Source organism: Urocitellus parryii, chromosome 4, assembly GCF_045843805.1.
Source record: "Urocitellus parryii isolate mUroPar1 chromosome 4, mUroPar1.hap1, whole genome shotgun sequence".
Classification (NCBI taxonomy): Eukaryota; Metazoa; Chordata; class Mammalia; order Rodentia; family Sciuridae; genus Urocitellus; species Urocitellus parryii.
The window spans coordinates 85,284,448-85,303,727 of NC_135534.1; the positions used below are offsets into that span (position 1 = coordinate 85,284,448).

The 19,280-nt window shown below is 32.8% G+C and overlaps 1 protein-coding gene across 4 annotated transcripts in view; it reads right to left on the reverse strand.

Moving 5' to 3' along the window:
- Mtmr2 (myotubularin related protein 2) overlaps positions 1–19,280 on the reverse strand; it is an 84,684-nt gene that overhangs the window by 29,585 nt on the left and 35,819 nt on the right. For all 4 annotated transcript variants that reach the window (XM_026402746.2, XM_077796895.1, XM_026402747.2 and 1 more), the window contains one exon: positions 15,904–16,009. In XM_026402746.2, the coding sequence (XP_026258531.2) occupies positions 15,904–16,009 (106 nt within the window). The remainder of the gene's footprint in view (positions 1–15,903; positions 16,010–19,280) is intronic.

Here is a 19,280-nt window from a genome sequence, read left to right on the forward strand (position 1 = left end):
AGTTTATGACAGGTGCTTAGGGAGAATTAGATAAATGTGTTAAGACATTACTGTCATAATCCAATGTTCACAATAATAATGCAATGCCAATAGCTAAGTATTACAAGAACAAATTCACATATCTTCAGCAAACTCATAATTCAAATTCATTCTTTCAAAACTTCAACAATTTTCTTATCATTTTAATGCAAAACGTAAGAACCAGAATACAATGTACATATAAATATTTATATTTTTATATGTCATATTCTAAAACTCAAGAAAGATCATCTTTAAAGGTAACCTTTGTAAAATGCTATCTAGTTATCAGTCCTTGATATAGTCTTTCATATAGTTATAAAAGGGAAAGAAGGAAGGAGGGAAGGCAGGCCAACCTGTAATAATCATTAAAAAAAATAATAATAAAAACTTGCAATATGTAAAAAAAAACACAAACTTCCTGGGTTCACATCCTCACTGGGTCACATACTAAGCTAGGTCCTCTTAGGTAAAGTTTGCAACTTCTCTATGTCTATTAAATGGTAATTATAGTACTTTTACAATAGGGTTGTTATAAAAACTAAATGAGTTAATACATTTAAAGAATTTATATCAGTGTTAGCACATAAAATGTACTTAGTGTTGTCAAATAATAATTCAGACCAATTATCAAAATCTGCCAAAAATTTCTTCTAATTATAAAATTAGCACATTATAACAGATATAAATAACACAATACACTGAAAAAAATTATTCCACATGTGAAACAAAAGATTATAGAAAAAAAATGCTTCATCCTTCCCTCAGTCTACCATCTCAATCAGAAATTCAAAGATTATGTCACTTATAAAGCTTAGTAGTATTTTCCACATTCCACAGATTAATCTGACTTCCAGAAAATATATGTGTGCATACAAGAGAGAAGAGTGGTTCTGGAAAAGGCACATGGTAACATGGAAATTATAATTCTAAATAAAGCCTTTTAAGAAAAGAAATAAGAGGGCTGGAGTTGTGGCTCAGTGGTAGAGCACTTGTCTTGCACTTGTGTGAGGCACTGGGTTCGATCCTCAGCACCACATAAAACAATAAATAAATGAACAAAATAAAGGTATTGTGTCCATCTACAACTAATATATATATGTAATATTATATATTATATTATATTCTTATCCCATATATATTATTATATAACATAAAATATATATAAATGGGATAAGAAAAATAAATAAAATAATAAAGACTGCAAGAAAACACTAAAATGTAATGAGAAAAAAGTCTGTATGGAGCTAAAGAACTGAATTAATTACTCAGAAAAAAAACATGAATGTTGAATGCAGATGTGAAAATTGCTCTAAATTTGAAGGAAAAAAATTGTGGGGGAAAGTGATAAAGAATCAAGAATGCTATTTTCAAAAAAAATCAAAGCAATAGGACTAAAAAATCTAACATATAATTGAAGAATGTGCTTTTGAAATAAAGAAATATTTTCTAAGTTTGTTGATTAAATAGTTTACTATGTACCACACAAAACCAATGAACAGAAACATATCTAGGTGAACTTTGATAATTTTTTTTGAATTAGAAGAATCAAAAGACAAACTATAAAAATATAGGCAGAAAAAAATAAGACAAATTATCTTCAAAGGAATTAAGATAAGCTTCAGAATTATCTGAATTTACCATATTCAAGAAGACAAGAACATGTCATCAGAGCTCTGAATTCCTTCTGTGATGTTTAATGGCAACAGCAAGTAATTTTCAGATCTCAGAAAATACATCCCAGAAAATCCTTTTTTGAAAAGGGAGAGGAAAAGAAGAACCTCAAGCCTAAATCCAATTGAAAAAAAGGAAATCATATTTAAAATTCAAGATTCAGGTTTCATATCCTTTACCTCCCTCTTCAAAGCAAACTACTCATTCACCACCACTAAAGTCTGAATTTTAGTTTCATCATTACTCATTCAACTATATTATTGAGATAATATTGTTTCCCATCTTACAGGTTTGCAACTACAAATAGGATAACTGCTTCATAAAGAAATTTTCAAAATTTCAAAATACTGTTAAAATGTAAATATTTTTATTCACTTAACAGAAGCATCAACAGAAGTCTGTTGTTTTCTCACAATGGCATATTCACATGGTGCTTGTTCCTCTACTCTAAAATACACAAGGGATTAGTATTTAAGATAACATACCATATAGGGAACCATAAATCAATCAATGCCCCCTCCTGATTACTGAACTAATCTAAGATGTAGCTACAGAACAGCAAGAATCTGACTAGTCTAAAGAAAGCAGCAAATCTTTTTTTCCCCAATATTTCTATGGACTAAAATATGAACTCAGTGTTGTAAAATAATAATAATTCAGACCAATTATCAAAATTTGATAAAAATTTCTTCTAATTATGAAATTAACACATTTATATCTGTTGAATTTACATCAAAAGACATAAATAACACACAGTACTCTGGAAAAAATGTTGCACATGGAAAGATTATGAAAGGAAAATGCAGAAATAATCCAAGAATCTGACCTGGGAAAATTAACAGAATAATTGTAATGTTTGGCTGAGAGAATAAAGGAGTTTGTTTGAGAAATAAAAACAGAGTGAAAGTTTAGGGAATTCTAGTGAAGGGTTTCAATAAATAGGGTAAAAAGTCTGAAATTTACTGAAGAAGTCTTTAGCAAAAAATGTCCATACTGTATAAGTCCATTTACAGGAAATTCTACAACAGACAAGTAGCCTATGGTGGGAGAGGGACTCAGAACAATAGTTGCTATGAGGGCAAGAATAGTAATGCAAACTGAGAAAGCAGTCTGAAGGAAAGAGCTGTGATACTGGCAAGTTCTATATCATGATAAGGGTCAATGCACACATAAGTATGCATTATTCTAAATTCACAGAATGTGTGTCAAGGTTTTAGCACTTCTTGCAATATAAATTTTACAGCAAATGAAAAACCAGATATAATGTTTAACTCTAATTTGGATGCAGAAGTATTTAGTTTTGACTGTAATAATATCTGCAATTTATACTGAAATGCATCAAAAAGCAAGCTGATGAACAGATGGATAGAGGGATGTGCAGATGGTGGGTATGAGATAAAAACAAGTCCAGTAAGATGTTAATGGCAGGATTTGGATGACAAATTTAGTGAAGTTCCTTGTAAACTCTGCAGAGTACTTAAGAATCTTTATAATAAAATACTGGGATGGGGGGTAAGGATTTTAGACTTGACCAGTCATGTAAAGAAAATCACTGCAAGCCTCTGATGGAGGCAGATGGCATGGTCAAGGAGATGCACAGAACTGAATGATAAAGGTGAAATGATCTAAGACAGAAACAGAAAAGTCCTGGGTTACTCTATGGTAGCTGAAATAAAAAAAGGAATATGCTACATTAGAAAAAGTGATCAGGGCTGGGGTTGTGGCTCAGTGGTAGAGCACTCACTTAGCATTTGTGAAGCACTGGGTTCGATCCTCAGCACCACATACAAATAAAATAAAAGTAAAGGTATTGTGTCCATCTACAACTAAAAAAGAAAAAGTGATCAAATTTGATGCTAAGCTTATAAAACAGATGTGATTATATAAATACTTGATGATTTCTGCTTCAAAGAAATCTTATCTTCAATGTCAATAATGGAAGAAGAGAGAAATGAAGATTCAAGGAAGAGACAAAGGTCAAAACGAGAGGGGAACTCAAAAACACCAGGGACTGGCCTTTCTTAAAGGTGTTTGAGAAAGCAAGAGAGCAATGCCAGACTGATTCATAAGGTGTTTTAGCATTCACATGAAAGTATCTTTAGTTCAGGATAAGTTACATCACAAGATTCTATTGATCATTTTTTAAAATTTCACTTAGTTTTGCTCTCTCCTCAACCTTGATTTTCTTCCATGCCATCCTATCAAATTATTTTCAAACTACTGAGTAATATTCTCTGTGACTTTAGCCTTTCACTTCTCTCCCTACCTCTCGCTCACTTTTGTACTTCTCTCAGTCTCTCTTACACACACACACACACACACACACACACACACACAGAAATTACTATTAGAGAAATCTTGATCTCAAAACTAGTAAGATTATGAGTCACTTTTCACATGGAATAGCTAAGACTGTAGAAAAACAGGAAATAATTTTTCTGAAATTGGCAAAGCACTAATAATCACCTAAAAGGAAAAAATGAGCCTGTGTAAGCTACAAACTATCATCCATATTTTATGTGCTAAAATTGAGAAGCAAAAAAGCTGCATAACCCCACTAAAAACTGTTTACATCAGTTTTATTTTATTCTACTTTTTATACAACTTGACTGACAAACCACAAAGTGAACATATGAACCACACAAACAAAAATCTTAACAGGGTAGAGACACAGACTGGCTTCTGGGATACATTTTATTGGTTACACATTTGAAAATACATCCAAATTCCAGCACTAGGAAGCCCTTTCTTTTTGTATCACAGACAGAGCAATTTACTTTTCAGATGAAACCACAACTACCAAGGACTGGACAACATTACGTCAACCATTAGTGATTCAATAACAACAACAAAAATGGACAAGCATTTAAAGATGAATAGTCTAGAAAGCAGCACTTTATTTTTTTTTAAGAGAGAGAGAGAGAGAGAGAACTTTTTTTTTAATATTTATTTTCTTTAGGTTTCGGTGGACATAACATCTTTGTTTGTATGTGGTGCTGAGGATCGAACCCAGGCCGCACGCATGCCAGGTCAGCGCGCTACCACTTGAGCCACATCCCTAGCCCAAAAGCAGCACTTTATGCTATGGTTTGTGCCCTCCAATATAGGTATGTTGAAGACCTAACCGTCAATACCTCAGAATGTGGCTTTATTGGAAACAGTGTCACTGCAGATAATACTTAAGATGAGCTCATGAGATCATAGGATGCACCCCAAATTCAGTACGACTGCTGTTCTTGCCAGAAGACAGCCACATGAAGACACAGAGGGAATGCCATGTAAAGACAGAAGTAGAGACTGACTTGATGCACCTACAAACCTAAGAATGCCAACACTGCTAGCTTCACCTGGAGCTGGGAAAGAGACATGGAACAGACTGTCCCTCAAAACAATCTTTGGCAGGAACCAACCCTGCCAACACCTTGATCTCAGATTCCTAACCTCTGGAACTATAGGACAATAAATTTATATTGTTTTAAGCTAGTCTGTTACAATAGACCTAGGAAACTAATGCACCAAGTATCAAGAGAGTTTCAAATTTAATCTGAAAATAAATTAAAAACTGCTCATTCCTGCCAAAACTCTAAAGCAATCTTCAGTAGGTGAATGGATAAACAAACTGTGATATATCCATACAAAGGAACATAATTTAGTGATATGAAGAAATAAGATATCAAGCCAGGAAAAGATATGGAGCACCTTAAAAACACAGTTTTTTGCTTAACAACAGGAATGTGCTCTGAAATATGCATCATTAGGCAATTCTGTCACTGTGCAAACATCATAAAATATACTATCACAAACCTAGCTGATAGAGCCTACTACATCCCTGGGCTATATGGTATAGCCTTTTACTCACAGGCTTCAAAATCGATACAGCCTGTTACTGTGCATAATGCTGTAAGCAAATCTAATGCGATGGCATTTGTGTCTCTAAATATATCTAAATATAGAAAAGGAACTGTTAAATATGGTATGAAAGATTTTTTTTTAAATGGTAGACTTGTGTGGGAAACTTGCCACAATGGAGCTTATAGGAAGAATTGTTTTATATGTGTCAGGGAGTGAATGGTGAGTGAATGTGAAGGCCTAGGGTGTTGCTGTACATTACCTACAGCCTTCATCAACACTGTACACTTAGACTGCCCTAAATTTATTTAAATTTTTAAAATTCTCCTTCTTATTAATATTATTACTTTTTAAATGCTGATGAAAACTAAAACACAAACACATTTTAACATACATGTTGACACAGGGAAAGGATCATTAATATCAGTCTTCCACTTCTACATCTTGTTCCAACGGAAGGTCTTCAGAGATAATAACATGCATAGAGCTGTCATCTCTTATCATAGCAATGCCCTCTTCTGCAATATTCCTGAAGGACCTGCTTTAGGCTGTTGTACAGTGAACTAACACTCCCCCTCTCTCTCTCTCTCTCTCTCTCTCTATATATATATATATATATATATATATATATATATATATATATATATATAGAAAGAATATACTCTAAAATAACAATGAAGAGTAAATACATAAACTAGTAACAGATTTTATTATCATTATCAAATACTGTATACTATACATAATTTTATATGCTATACTTTTACACAACTGGTGCCACAATAGGTTTGTTTGCATCAGCATTATCACACACTCAAGTATCATGTTGTGCTATAATACAAAGATGGCTGTAAGTTCATAAGACAATAGAAGTTTTTTAGGTCCCTAAAAATCTTTCAGGACAACCATGGCATATACCGCCCATCATTGATTGAAATGTCATTATGTCGTACAAGACAGTACTGTATTGCATAAAGTAGAAAAATCAATCTGGAAAGCTGCATACTGATTCCAACTACACAATGTTCTGGAAAAGGCAAAAGTATAGGGACCAAAAGAGATCAGTGATTTCCAGAGGTCAAGGGAAGGAGATAGTGATGAACGGGACAGCAAAAGGAAATTTTAGGGTACTGAAATTACACTAAATAATACAGCAATGGTGGATACATGTCATTATATTGTCAAAACAAAGCTAAAACCCTATCACAAACTATGGACTTAAATTAATAATAATCAATCATCCAGGTATGGTGTGACACACATGTAATCCCAGTTATTTGGGAGGCTGAGGCAGGAGGATCCCAAGTTCGATGCCAACATGGGCAACCAGGTGAAACCCTGTCTCAAAAAATAAAAACAAATGAATAAAGGGCTGAGGATGTAGCTCATGGTACAGTCCTTCTGGGTTTTCTCCCCAGGTACTGCAAAATAATAAAATCAATAATAACAACAACATATTATTGAGTCATCAATTATAACAAATGTTACACACCAATCAAGATATAAATAACAGGGGAAACTGGTAGGTAGAGATATTCAATAATGTGAGAATTATGTCCTTTCCAGTAAGTTTTTCTGTAAAACTAAAACTGCTCTAAAATAATAGTCTATTAATTTTAATACAAGCGGTTCCCAAAATACACAGATAATAAATTAAGTATCTAATAGTTCCTGGCACAAAGTAAATTCTAATAAATACCAGTTGCTTCCCTTTTCAGCAAACATCGATATCAAAAAATTCAAAATCTCTAAAGGACAAAGTATAGGAATTTATTATTAACATTGTTGTGGCTTTGCTTTTTTATTGGCATATTATAATTATACATAATAGTGGGATTTTTATAACATATTCATATGTACATATAATAAAATAGTATAATTTGAACAATTTCATTCCCTAATACCTCCCTTTTCCTCTCCTCCCTCCCCTGATCTAATTCTTCTTTTCTACTGGCATCCCTTCTATTTTTATTTTTTAATTTGTTCTAATTTGTTATATATGACAATAGAGTACATTTTGACACACTGTACACAATGGAGCACAACTTCTCATTCCTCAGGCGTAGAGTCACACCAGTAGTTTCAGCATACATATAATAAGGGTAATAATACCTATCTCATTCTACCGTCCTTCTCTTCCCCACAGGCCCACCCCTCCCCTCACTCCCTCTACACAATCCAAAGTTCCTTCATTCTTCCCTAGCCTTTTCCCCCAACTAATTCAGCCCTTTGGTTTGTTGGGATTGGCTTATTTCACTTAGCATTATGTACTCTACTCTAGTTCCACCCATTTACCTGCAAGGCCATAATTTCATTTTTAAGGCTGAGTAATATTACATTGTGTGTATGTACCACATTTTCTTTATCCATTGATCTGTTGAAGGGAACCTACGTAGTTTTCATAGTTTAGCTATCATGAATTGAGCTGCTATAAACAATGAGGTGGCTGTGTCACTCATTTTTAAGTCTTTTGGGTATAAACCAAGGAGTGTGTGGTTTCCTTCCAAATTTTCTAAGGAATCTCTATACTGTTTTCTAGAATGGTTGCATGAATTTGCAGTCCCACCAGCAATGTATGAATTTACCTTTTTCCTCACATGCTCACCAACACTTATTATTGCTTATATTCTTGATAACTGCCATTCTGACTGGAGTGAGATGAAATCTTAAGAGTAGTTTTGATTTGCATTTCTCTAATTGCTAGAGATGATAAACATTCTTCCATATGTTTGTTGATTGACTGTATTTCTTCTGTGAAGTGTCTGTTCAGTTCCTTACCCATTTATTGACTGGGTTATTTGGTTATTGTTATTGTTTTTTTTTTCCTGGTGTTAAGTTTTTGAGTTCTTTATATGTCCTGGAGATTAGTGCTCTATCGGGTGCATGTGGTAAAGATTTTTTCCCAATCTGTGAGCTCTCTCTTCATATTATTATTTCCTTTGCTGAGAAGAAACTTTTTAGTTTGAATCCATCCCATATATTAATGTTTGACTTTACTTCTTGTGCTTTAGAAGTACTGTTCAGGAAGTTAGGTCCTAAGGGAACTTGAAGAAGATTTGGGCCTATTAGGCAGGGTTTCTGTTCTAGTGCCTTTGTTCCACTTTGAGTTGATTTTTGTGCAGAGTGGGAGTTAGAGGTTTAATTTCATTTTGCTACATATGGATTTCCATTTTTCCCAGAACCATTTGTTGAATAGGCTATCTTTTTTTCAAGGTATGTTTTTGGCACCTTTGTCTAGTATGGATGGAGATAACTGAACTTATATGGGTTTGTCTCTATGTCTTGTATTTTGAACCACCAGTCTACATGTCTATTTTGGTACCAATACCATGCATTTTTCAGTACAGTTTAAGGTCTAGTATTGTGATGCTTCCTGTTTCACTCTTCTTGCTAAGGATTGCTTTGGCTATTCTGGGTCTCTTACTTTTCCATGAATTTCATGATTGCTTTTTCTAATTCTATGAAGAATGTCATTGGGATTTTAATAGGAACTGAATTAAATTTGAATAGCAGAGTTGGTAGCATGGCCAATTTGACAATATTAATTCTGCCTATCTAGACGCATGGGAGATCTTTCCATTTTCTAAGGTCTTCATCAATTTCTTTCTTTAGTGTTCTGCAGTTTTCATTGTAGAGGTCTTTCACCTCTTTTGTTAGATGGATTTGCAAGTTGTTTTTTTTTTTTTTTTTTTGAGGCCACTGTGAATGGGGTAGTTTTCCTAATTTCTCTTGCAGTGGATTCATTGCTTATGTATGAAAATGCATTTGATTTACAGGTATTTATTTTATATCCTGTTACTTGGCTGAATTCATTTATTAATTCTAGAAGTTTTCTGGTGGAACTTTTTGGATCTTCCAAATATAGAATCATATAATCAGCAAATAGTGATAGTCTGAGTTCCTCTTTTCCTACTTAATTAATCCCTTTAATTTCTTTCATCTGTCTCGATTGCTCTGGCTAGAGTTTCAAGAACAATGTTGAATAGAAGTACTGAAAGACAGCATCCCTGTCTTGTTCTAGTTTTTTGTTGTTGTTGTTGTTGTTGTTTAGTATTTTTTTAGTTGTTGATAGACCTTTTTTTTTAAATTTTTTATATGCTGTGCTGTGAGTCAAACCCAGTGCCTCACACATGCTAGGCAAGTGATCTGCCACTGAGTTACAGCCCGGCCCTAAATTCTTGATTTTGTGATTTCCATTCCAGCCTTTGTAAGTACTTTCTAAAGTAACAGTATGTACTGACTTATGATACAGGCTGCTCTAGAATATTCTGCCCTTTCTGTTCCCTAGCTAAACTGTCATCACAGTTGTAATCTAGTATTCACTGATCTGCTTACCTAAAATGTGACATTTTTTTATAGTCCTCATATATGCAGTATTTTTGTCATATAAAGTCAATAAATTAGAGTGCAATAATAATCTTTTTAATGGTTAATACTTTTGAGTCTTCTTTAAAGTATCCTTCTAGATAACACACACGCACACATATAATATTTTTCTTCTAAAACTTTGAAGTTTTAATTTTCAACTTTAGGTTTTTAACCTAATGAAGTCAATTTTTCTGTCAGGTAAGAACCAAACTTTTTTTTTTTTAATTATCAATAATGGTTAACCTAGCACTGATTATCAAATAATTCATTTTGTCCTGCTGATTTATTATAGCACTTCTATCACATACAGATTTCCTACAAATTTGAGTCTGTTCCTAAACTTGACTGGTCTATTCCTATTCTAATTACTTCCAAGTTCTACAAAACAAATTTGTGAATTTTGCTTGAAATTATGTTCAATTAACAGACAAATTTAAAATATATGCTATCTCTAGGCTATTAAATGTATTCATTCATTTACTTGGGCATTCTTTCAGGCTTTTAATAAAGTTTTATAATTTTCTTCATTAAGTTCTTACATATCTTTTATTTCTTTATTCTTGAGTAGTATAGTTTTGTTGCTTTTCCACTATTCTTTCTTAATCACATTTCCTAAATACTTCTGCTTAGATACAGAAGCATGATTATTTTAGTTATCTAACAACAGTGCTGGGCTATCTAATTAGTTAGTTCTAATAGTTTATATTTCAATTTTCCATATAGACAATTAATCATCTGTAAGTAATAAAATTTTTGTTTCTTCCTTTCATTTCTTATATAATTTATACTAAATCCTTTTCTTATTTTACTGGCTAAAAAGTCTAGAAAAAATACTAATTAAATGTTGTGATAGTAAGCAACATGCTCCCAAGCTTAATAAAAATGCTTCTTACACTTCACCATTAAATATCAGGCTTCCCGGGCATGGTGGTGCACACCTGTAATCCTAATGACTGGGAAGGCTGAGGCAGGGGGGTTGCAAATTCAAACCCAGCCTCAGCAACTTAGTGAGGCACTAAGCAACTCAGTGAGACCCTGTCTGTAATAAAATATAAAAAAGGGCTGGGGATATGGCTCAGTGGGTTAGGCACCCTTGAGTCCAATCCCTGGTACCAAAAAAGAAAAAAAAATAAGGCTTATTGTGAAGTTTTGATAAAGAATATCCTTTATCCGGCTAAGGTTTATTTTTTTGTTTTGTTTTGTTTTGTTTTGTTTTTTCCAATTCCTAGATTTTTTTTTCTTTTGTACCAGGGATTGTACCAGGGGCACTCAACCACTGAGCCACATCCTTCCTTTCTGAAAGTCCTATTTTGTATTTATTTAGAGACAGGGTCTCACTGAATTGCTTAGTGCCTCACTTTTGCAGAAGCTGGCTTTGAATTTGCAATCCTCCTGTCTCAGCCTCCTGAACCACTGGGATTACAGGCATGCACCACCATGCCTGGCCCAACTCCTAGATTCTTAAAAGTACTGGCACTAGATGTCATAGTAATAATCATCAATAAGTGTTAACCTCAATCATTTCTTAATTTTATTTATTTATATGTGGTGCTGAGAATTGAACCCAGTGCCTCACACATGCTAGATAAGCACTCTCCACTGAGCTATAACCCCAGCCCTCAATCGTTTCTTCTCTCAATATTAACATGTGTGATAGCACTGTTCACTGCCTACTAACATCTTCACTATGAGACTTAACTAATTCTGAATAGATCTGCAAATTTTCAGAACATTCAAGTTCATGGACCCAGGTGGGAAATAAATAATTTAACTATCTCGCCTTTAGGTCACAAAGAAAATATACAAAAGATAACACAAATTTTGAAGAGATAATCGCATATGCCTAATTTAAGCCTATGAAATATTTCAAGACAAGGCAGATGGTTATGAACAAAACCCAAAATACTATTCCATTTATTATACATATACAAGGAAATATTTAAAATAAAGACATAAAAGAGAATTCAATTACATTTTCAATATTTAATTCTGAATTGTAGACCAGTTAAGGGCCATATCACAGGCTTCACAAAGGAAAGGTAATACTATATAGTCTGACTTCTAACTCATCTTGCAATAACCCTCTTTTTGGGGGGTCAGGAGGAAAAGAACTAGGGATTAAACTCAGAGGCACTCAGCAACTGAGCCACATCCCCAGCCCTATTTTGTATTTTATTTAGAGACAGGGTCTCAACTGAGTTGCTTAGTGCCTCACCATTGCTGAGGCTGGCTTTGAACTTGCTATCCTCCTGTCTCAGCCTCCTGAGCTGCTGGGATTACAGGCGTGCAAAACACCGCGCCCAGCGCAATCACCCTCTCTTGAGAAACTTATTTTAATTAAAACCCAGTGCTATACAAATTATAACATAAATAAATGGAGATATACATTTGAATTTTAAAATATTGTATTTTATGACTGTATTTTTCAGTGAGTGAATAAATAACCTAGACACAATTTCCCTAGATTCTTAATTTCACTAACTGGCAAACTTCAAAAATATGTTCTAGTTTTTAAAAACCTAATTTTAAAAATTAAAAATTAATTTAAATATTTTGTGTTATTAAAAGTTCTACATAAAAGACTTTTTTAAGTTTTTTAAATGGAATTAAAGAAGTTCAACTGCCAAGTGAAGGGCAATGGAAGCAAAGAGAAAGCACTCTACAACAATGTCACTCAGGAAAAAAGGATTCAACTTTCAAAATATGGATTTGTGCTCCATTTTTCAGAAATACTATATTAAAAGTAATAGGAATAGAATTCCAATTGAATTTAAGTAAAAGTTCAAGATATCTAGGGTAGCTCTGTTCTCCATTCAACTTGCTGTTCTGCTTTACTGATACAAAAACAAAAAATCTTATTTGAATGCAAAATTCTTAATAGAAAAAGCTTTTATATATAGCTACTATGCTTTTCCAGGGAGTGCTACTGTATAGCACCAGTAGCAAAAAACCTATACAATTTGATGTAATATTGTTAATGAAAGTGGATTGCTTTTTCAAGGCCATTGTGTTTCCTGCACTTCTGTGTAAAGGCTGCTACTCAAGGAGCTTATAAAATGTTGAGGCTCAGGTGGGATAAACAATAAGGTTATATAGAAAACTCAAAGTCTAGAAGTTAACCATCTTCAAAAACATCTGAGAATGACAACTTTCAAGACTATATTACCAAACCCCTCATTCCAGAAAGCCAAACCATGGTCAGTTAAAAAGTAACACAAAGTTATCTGCAGTTAATTTCACCTATAATTAACTAAACACTACCATTTTGTGATTGCTAAGATATACATTCTAAAAAGTCTTAGATTCTAATGCCATTCTCCATAAAAAGGAAATAGGATTCCTTGGAAAAAATGGATGATTATTCTAGAAATTGAGCAGAAAATATACATGATATGCATTTTATAGTGCTAAAAAGTGTTAAGGAAGAGGAGTTGGAGTAGGAAGAAATGATGGTGACAGTGACAGAAGAGTACATCAGAGGAACACAAGATCTCCAAATGTGGAGTTGAAACAATGAATGACAAAGTAGGTTGGTTTTGATTGTAACAAACGTATCACACAAAAATCCCCAAGTCCATAATGAAATAAATGGTTGAATAAGTCAATAAATATTATTTCTTCTGCATGAAGAAATAAATCTTCCATGTAGAAGAATTCCAAAGATGCATGTAGAGGCATCTCAAGGAGGCAGAGCATAACTTCTCAAGGGTGTGTAACAAATTCTTTCCAAAGAGTAAATAGTACAGCATTAAGGGGATGGGCGTATTCTACAGTAAATAAACCTAATACTACCTCAACAAAGTGATCAAGATTAACATCAAGAGTGATAAGTCATGCTGATAACCTTCATATAATGTAATGAAAATGGCACTTTACCTCTGTGGTCTTCCTCCTGAAAACACATAAGCCCAGCTTATAATGAGTAAAAAAAAAAAAAAAAAAAAAATCACACATTCTACAAAATACCTAACCAGTAGTCTTCAATTGACAACCATCAAAAAGAAAAAATGTCTGACCAAATGTCACAGGTATGAGAAGCCTTAGGAGACATACTACTAAATGTAACGTGGTAAGGATGGAATCTTACAACGAAAGACAAATCCAGTTTTTAAAAAAATCTAAAAAATTATGAACTTTAGTTAATAACAGTGTGTCAATATGAGCTTACTATGTGTGACATATGTACCATACTAATGTAAAATGTTAATAATAGAAGAATCTAGATGTGAAATATATGGGAACTGTAGTTATACTTTTTCTGTAAATCTAAAACTGATCTAAAATCAAAAGTTTAATAAAAATTACAATATTTTATGAAAAGATTAACATTATGGCCCTTATTTTGTTCAGATGTAAGCCAGTCACTCATTATTTGTGGTATATATGGTGACCTGAAGAAATAAAGAGGACTACATGCAGAGAAAGTGACACTGGAGGCTTTCTGCATCCATGCACTTTCAGCACCTTGCCATGTACTGTAGTTCACCTATGAATCTAGTTAAGTAGTTCAACTAAAGTAACCCTAAAAGAATATGTAAATTGTTTAAAATAACTCAGGAAACAGCAAGTAGAATATAATATTAAGAATGCAAGCAAAAACAAGTGGTAAAAGTAACATTTCTTCATTCCTGGTATAAGTCCTTTCTTAGTCACAATATGAAATTAGAAACAATCATTTTTTAAAAAGATCTGATCAGAAGTACAACAAAATTTTTCAAAATTATCAAGAAACCAATAAAGCCTTTGTGGGATTTTTCTTAATGTAGCAAATGAGCAGAAATTAAATATATACATAAAATATATATTTTTAAGTAGTATCAAGTTAAGGAGAGGCAACAATGAATTCATATTCACTATTAACAATGAACCCTTCCCTAATTCTAAGTCATGTTTCAAGATAATAGCTAATGATATAATGAAGCCATCATAATTAGCAGAACACATATCCAGATTATGAAGATAAAATAATACCTTATAATTTTTAATAATGTTTGAAATCATGCTACACCCAGTGTTTTATGAAATTTCACAAAAGGAAATAACAAATATGTAGAAGTCTTTATAGATGTTTCAATCTGTCTTTTTATATTTAAAATTGTTGTGAAAATGAAAAAGATATTCTCAATATATGCTCAATAGCAAATGATTCCATTCATGAAAATAACTAATATCTTACTTAAAATCATATTAGTATAACACTAAAAAAGAAATCATTTGATTAGAATAAAGGTGCTCTCTACCATGTGAGGATACAAAGAAAAGATAAATCAGGAAGCATACCCTCACCAAACACTGGATCTACCAATACTTGATCTTGGACTTCCCAACTTCCAGAACCATAAAAATAAATGTTTATTGTTTAAAATCTTTAAAGATTCTGAAGTAAAGGTCAGGGGTTAAAACCACACATGAAATTCATTTTCTCCATTAATCATAAGCAAGTGGTTATAGAAAAATAGATGAATTCATAAATGCACAAATTGCTATACTATTAAATAGTATTTAGGTGACATAGCTCCACAATTAGACTGCATGGGCTGGAACACTGGTAAAATAATTTATTAGGAAAGATAACTTGAACATATTACTCAATCTCTCTATGAATTATCATATGTATAATGAAATTAGTGGGGGTAATGAGATAATTCATGTACAGCATGTGGAACAATGTTGTGCACACAATAAGTAATCAATAAAGTAGTACTTAGTTATTACTGGCCATAACTTTAAGAGTAATCATGAAAATCTTTTATACCACAAAGAAATCCATCAGTTATCTTTTGGCAAAGAACTTAGAAGAATCAGCCTTAAGAATAAATTACACATTTTTTTCTTTTACAAATAACATGCTGACCTGGTCTGGGATATTTTGTAAAGATTGAGGTGTTTTAGAACACTCCACTAGTTTCTCCTGCTTAACTAAAATTTTATTGTTAATGTTGGCAACAAGCAACTAACATAAAGTCCTTCATTAGAACTTTAAAACGGCATACATACCCTCAAATCAGGAGAAAAGTTCTCTGCAGAAGTTGAAATGGAATCTGATGACACAACAGAAGCTGATTTTGTATGCACTGAATTCTCTGAATGAGAAGTGGAGGCACTAAAAAAAAAAAAAAAAAAAAAGTATGTTTGAAAATGGAGAGCTTTAAAAGACCAATTTTCGATAGTTTATTGACAATTATTCCAATTCCAACAAATTCTACTTTTTTATTCATTTTTATATCCAAATGCAGATAAATTATAAACTCTATTCTCAAAGTTAATTATTCTTACCACCCAAGTTCCCTCTGGGCAGACTTTCCCAGTACTCACATTCATTAAGTGCTCCCATATGCAAAATCACTATACCAGGCACAGTGATCCAGAGATAAATATGGCAAAGTTCTCATGTTCCCAAACCTTGTGAGTATGTAGCACAAACAAGTAAATAAATGATAAAATGTGATAATGGCTCTAAACACACAGAGAAACATGCTCCATATGTGGATATTAGATTTAAAAAAAAAAAAAAAAGCCCTATCTCTGGCCAGAAAATTCAGGGAAGACTTCACAGAAGAAAGAAAGGATATGTAAACAGTCTTAAAAGACAGGAAACTGTCAGGATTAAAAACAAGTAAGAGAATTCTGCAAACAATAAATACTGCTATGTATGAAAGTATCAAAGGGCACAGAACATTTGAGACATATAAATAGTTCAAAAAGGCTGGATGAATAGGAAAGCATGATGATAAAAAAAATGAGCCTTTGTTATCTTGTACCATCCCATCACATTATACCCTATACTTTTAACAAGCCTGCCATACATAATCTTTTCCCATCATTTTTTTTAATATTTATTTTTTAGTATTTGGCAGACACAACATCTTAGTTTGTATGTGGTGCTGAGGATCGAACCCGGGCCACACGCATGCTAGGCGAGCGCACTACCCCTTGAGCCACATCCCCAGCCCCGATCTTTTCCCATCATTTTAAGTAATCACATTGTACAGTGTTTTCTTAAATTCTTCTAGAACTTTTGATACTTGATCACATATGACCATTTATTGTTTATTGATTCCAAGTATACACATTTCTTTTCTCAACAACTAAATTTTAAGTGCCCCAAGGGCAATTGTTAAGTCTTTCTTTATTTTTATTTTCCACTAAATCTCCTTTGGTATCTGTATATACTGTTACCATTTATTAGATCTAGTAAATTTTTAAAAAATGATAATATGCAAAAAACTGAATGATTACTATCATTTCCTTTTCTCAGTAAAAGATAAAATTATTTAAGGAAAGAAAAATCAATGATGGAAAAAACTCAGACATTCGGAATTAAGGACTGAAGTTCACATTAAAAAATATTTGTTAGAGTTCCATTCCCAAAATATTAGAAGTCTTCCCCAAAACAAAAAGCCAATTTTTTTCATTATAGATTTTTTTTTAAAATACTTCCTATGTTGAGGTTGATCGGTCATATTGAAGAATCATGATTTAGTTTTAAAATAAACTTGTCCATTATAAACTATCTATAATAATCAAATTATTTATACAATGTGAAAATCATCTTTCCCAAAAGAAAACTGTCACTTCATTTAAATGGATGAAAATGGCATTTTAGTGGGAACATTGATCAGGTTTTTTTCAAACATAAAAATTCCTTTATTTATCATTTTCAAGTATGATATACTTATTTATGTCCAAGAACCTTAAATATTATATAAGTCATCAGAAATTGTACTATCTAGTTTTAGAATGTAGAAAAGAAAAACTGATAAGCTAAGAATCATTTCTCTTTTTTTAAGCTAATTTCTAACTAAATGTCAAATGTATTAATACAACAGATGAAATAATCAAACCTAAGGCAGCAGGTTTGACAGATGTTGTTAGCTTCCTATTCCACATAGGTTCCCTTTTTCTCCCTAATCTTGTGCACAGCTCAAGATAACAGGCTTGACTTGTCTCCCCTGGGAAAGTCATGAGACACAATTTTGGTCAATGATATTTAACAGGAAATCTATGGAGGGTTAAGGAAACTTATAATTTCCTTAGTAAAGAAAAGGAATGGCAAGACAGTCCTTACCTTTTACTGCTTTCTCTAGCATGAAATAATGTAAAGCTTGGTTATACAGTAACTACCATGTAAACATGAGTAACTTGCTGGCATGCTAAGGACAAGAAGCTGAACAGCAGGGTGAGCACAGGCTTATGGAATCATTGAGCAGCTACATCCATATCAAAACTCTCAGCTTTTGTTATATAAAACAAATGAAATTCAATTTTTTAAATCATTGTAAGAGTTTTCTATTCCACACAAACGCAATTGTAAGAGTTTTCTATTCCACAAAATTCTAACTAATAAAGCAATCATCACCTCATAATGTCTATTTTGGGAAAGTTCAAAATTATACTACTACTTTCTATGCACATGATCTTCCCAGAACAGGAGAAAACATAAAGAGAAAACAATTTAAATCATAGGTAGTATACTATTTACAAAAATAATATTGACAGAACATTGCAGCATGTAGCACCAAGAAACCAAATGACTTTTCAGAGTCAAAATACAAAGTAAATAAATCTAAAAGAAATAAAATAACAAAACCATGTACTACAACTAAAACTTTGCAATTTCAAAGAAATCAGCAGGTGACAAACAGACTTTATGGGTTAATTTATCTTTTCAGACATGCATAAACACAGGTAGATATAATAATCTATCATTTATGTTTGAATAAGCACTGATGTAGAATTCAATATAACCATTCTACAAAAGATTTTAAACTCCAGGCAAACAATGAGGAGCTGGAGGAGACTGAGGGTGGGAATATATCATAGTACTATCCTTGGAATTGTGGCAGAAACACACAGACACATACCAGCACACCTAAAAAACTAAAACTAAAACTAACTAAAAGTTTTCCTGTTACAAACATTAAGTATTTATTGCCTTTAGTACTACTCTGACTGAATGTGGCCACAAGCACACTAGAATGCAGAGCTCTACCTTAAGTAGTTATTTTTTTGTCACAGTGACTGATACATGCTTCTGATAATCACAGCTGCTGATATTAAACATCCTATATTTCCATAACTTTTTCCATTTCTCCCTGCTCATCTTGAGGTCAAGTTCTGTTTACCTTTTATGAACTGTTCCATAAACCAGTTCTGTATTTCTAAAAATTCATGTTATTCCTCATGCCATTCCAAAACAGAAGGCTCCTTTATACCAGTCTATTTATTAACATACTACCTACCCCTTATGACTCAGTTAAAAATCTAGCTTTTTCCATGAAGTCTTCTCCAAGTCCTTACAGCTGGAACTAAACTCCCAATCTTTTATACTTCCATCAATTTAACTCCCAATCTTTTATACTTCCACAGATTTT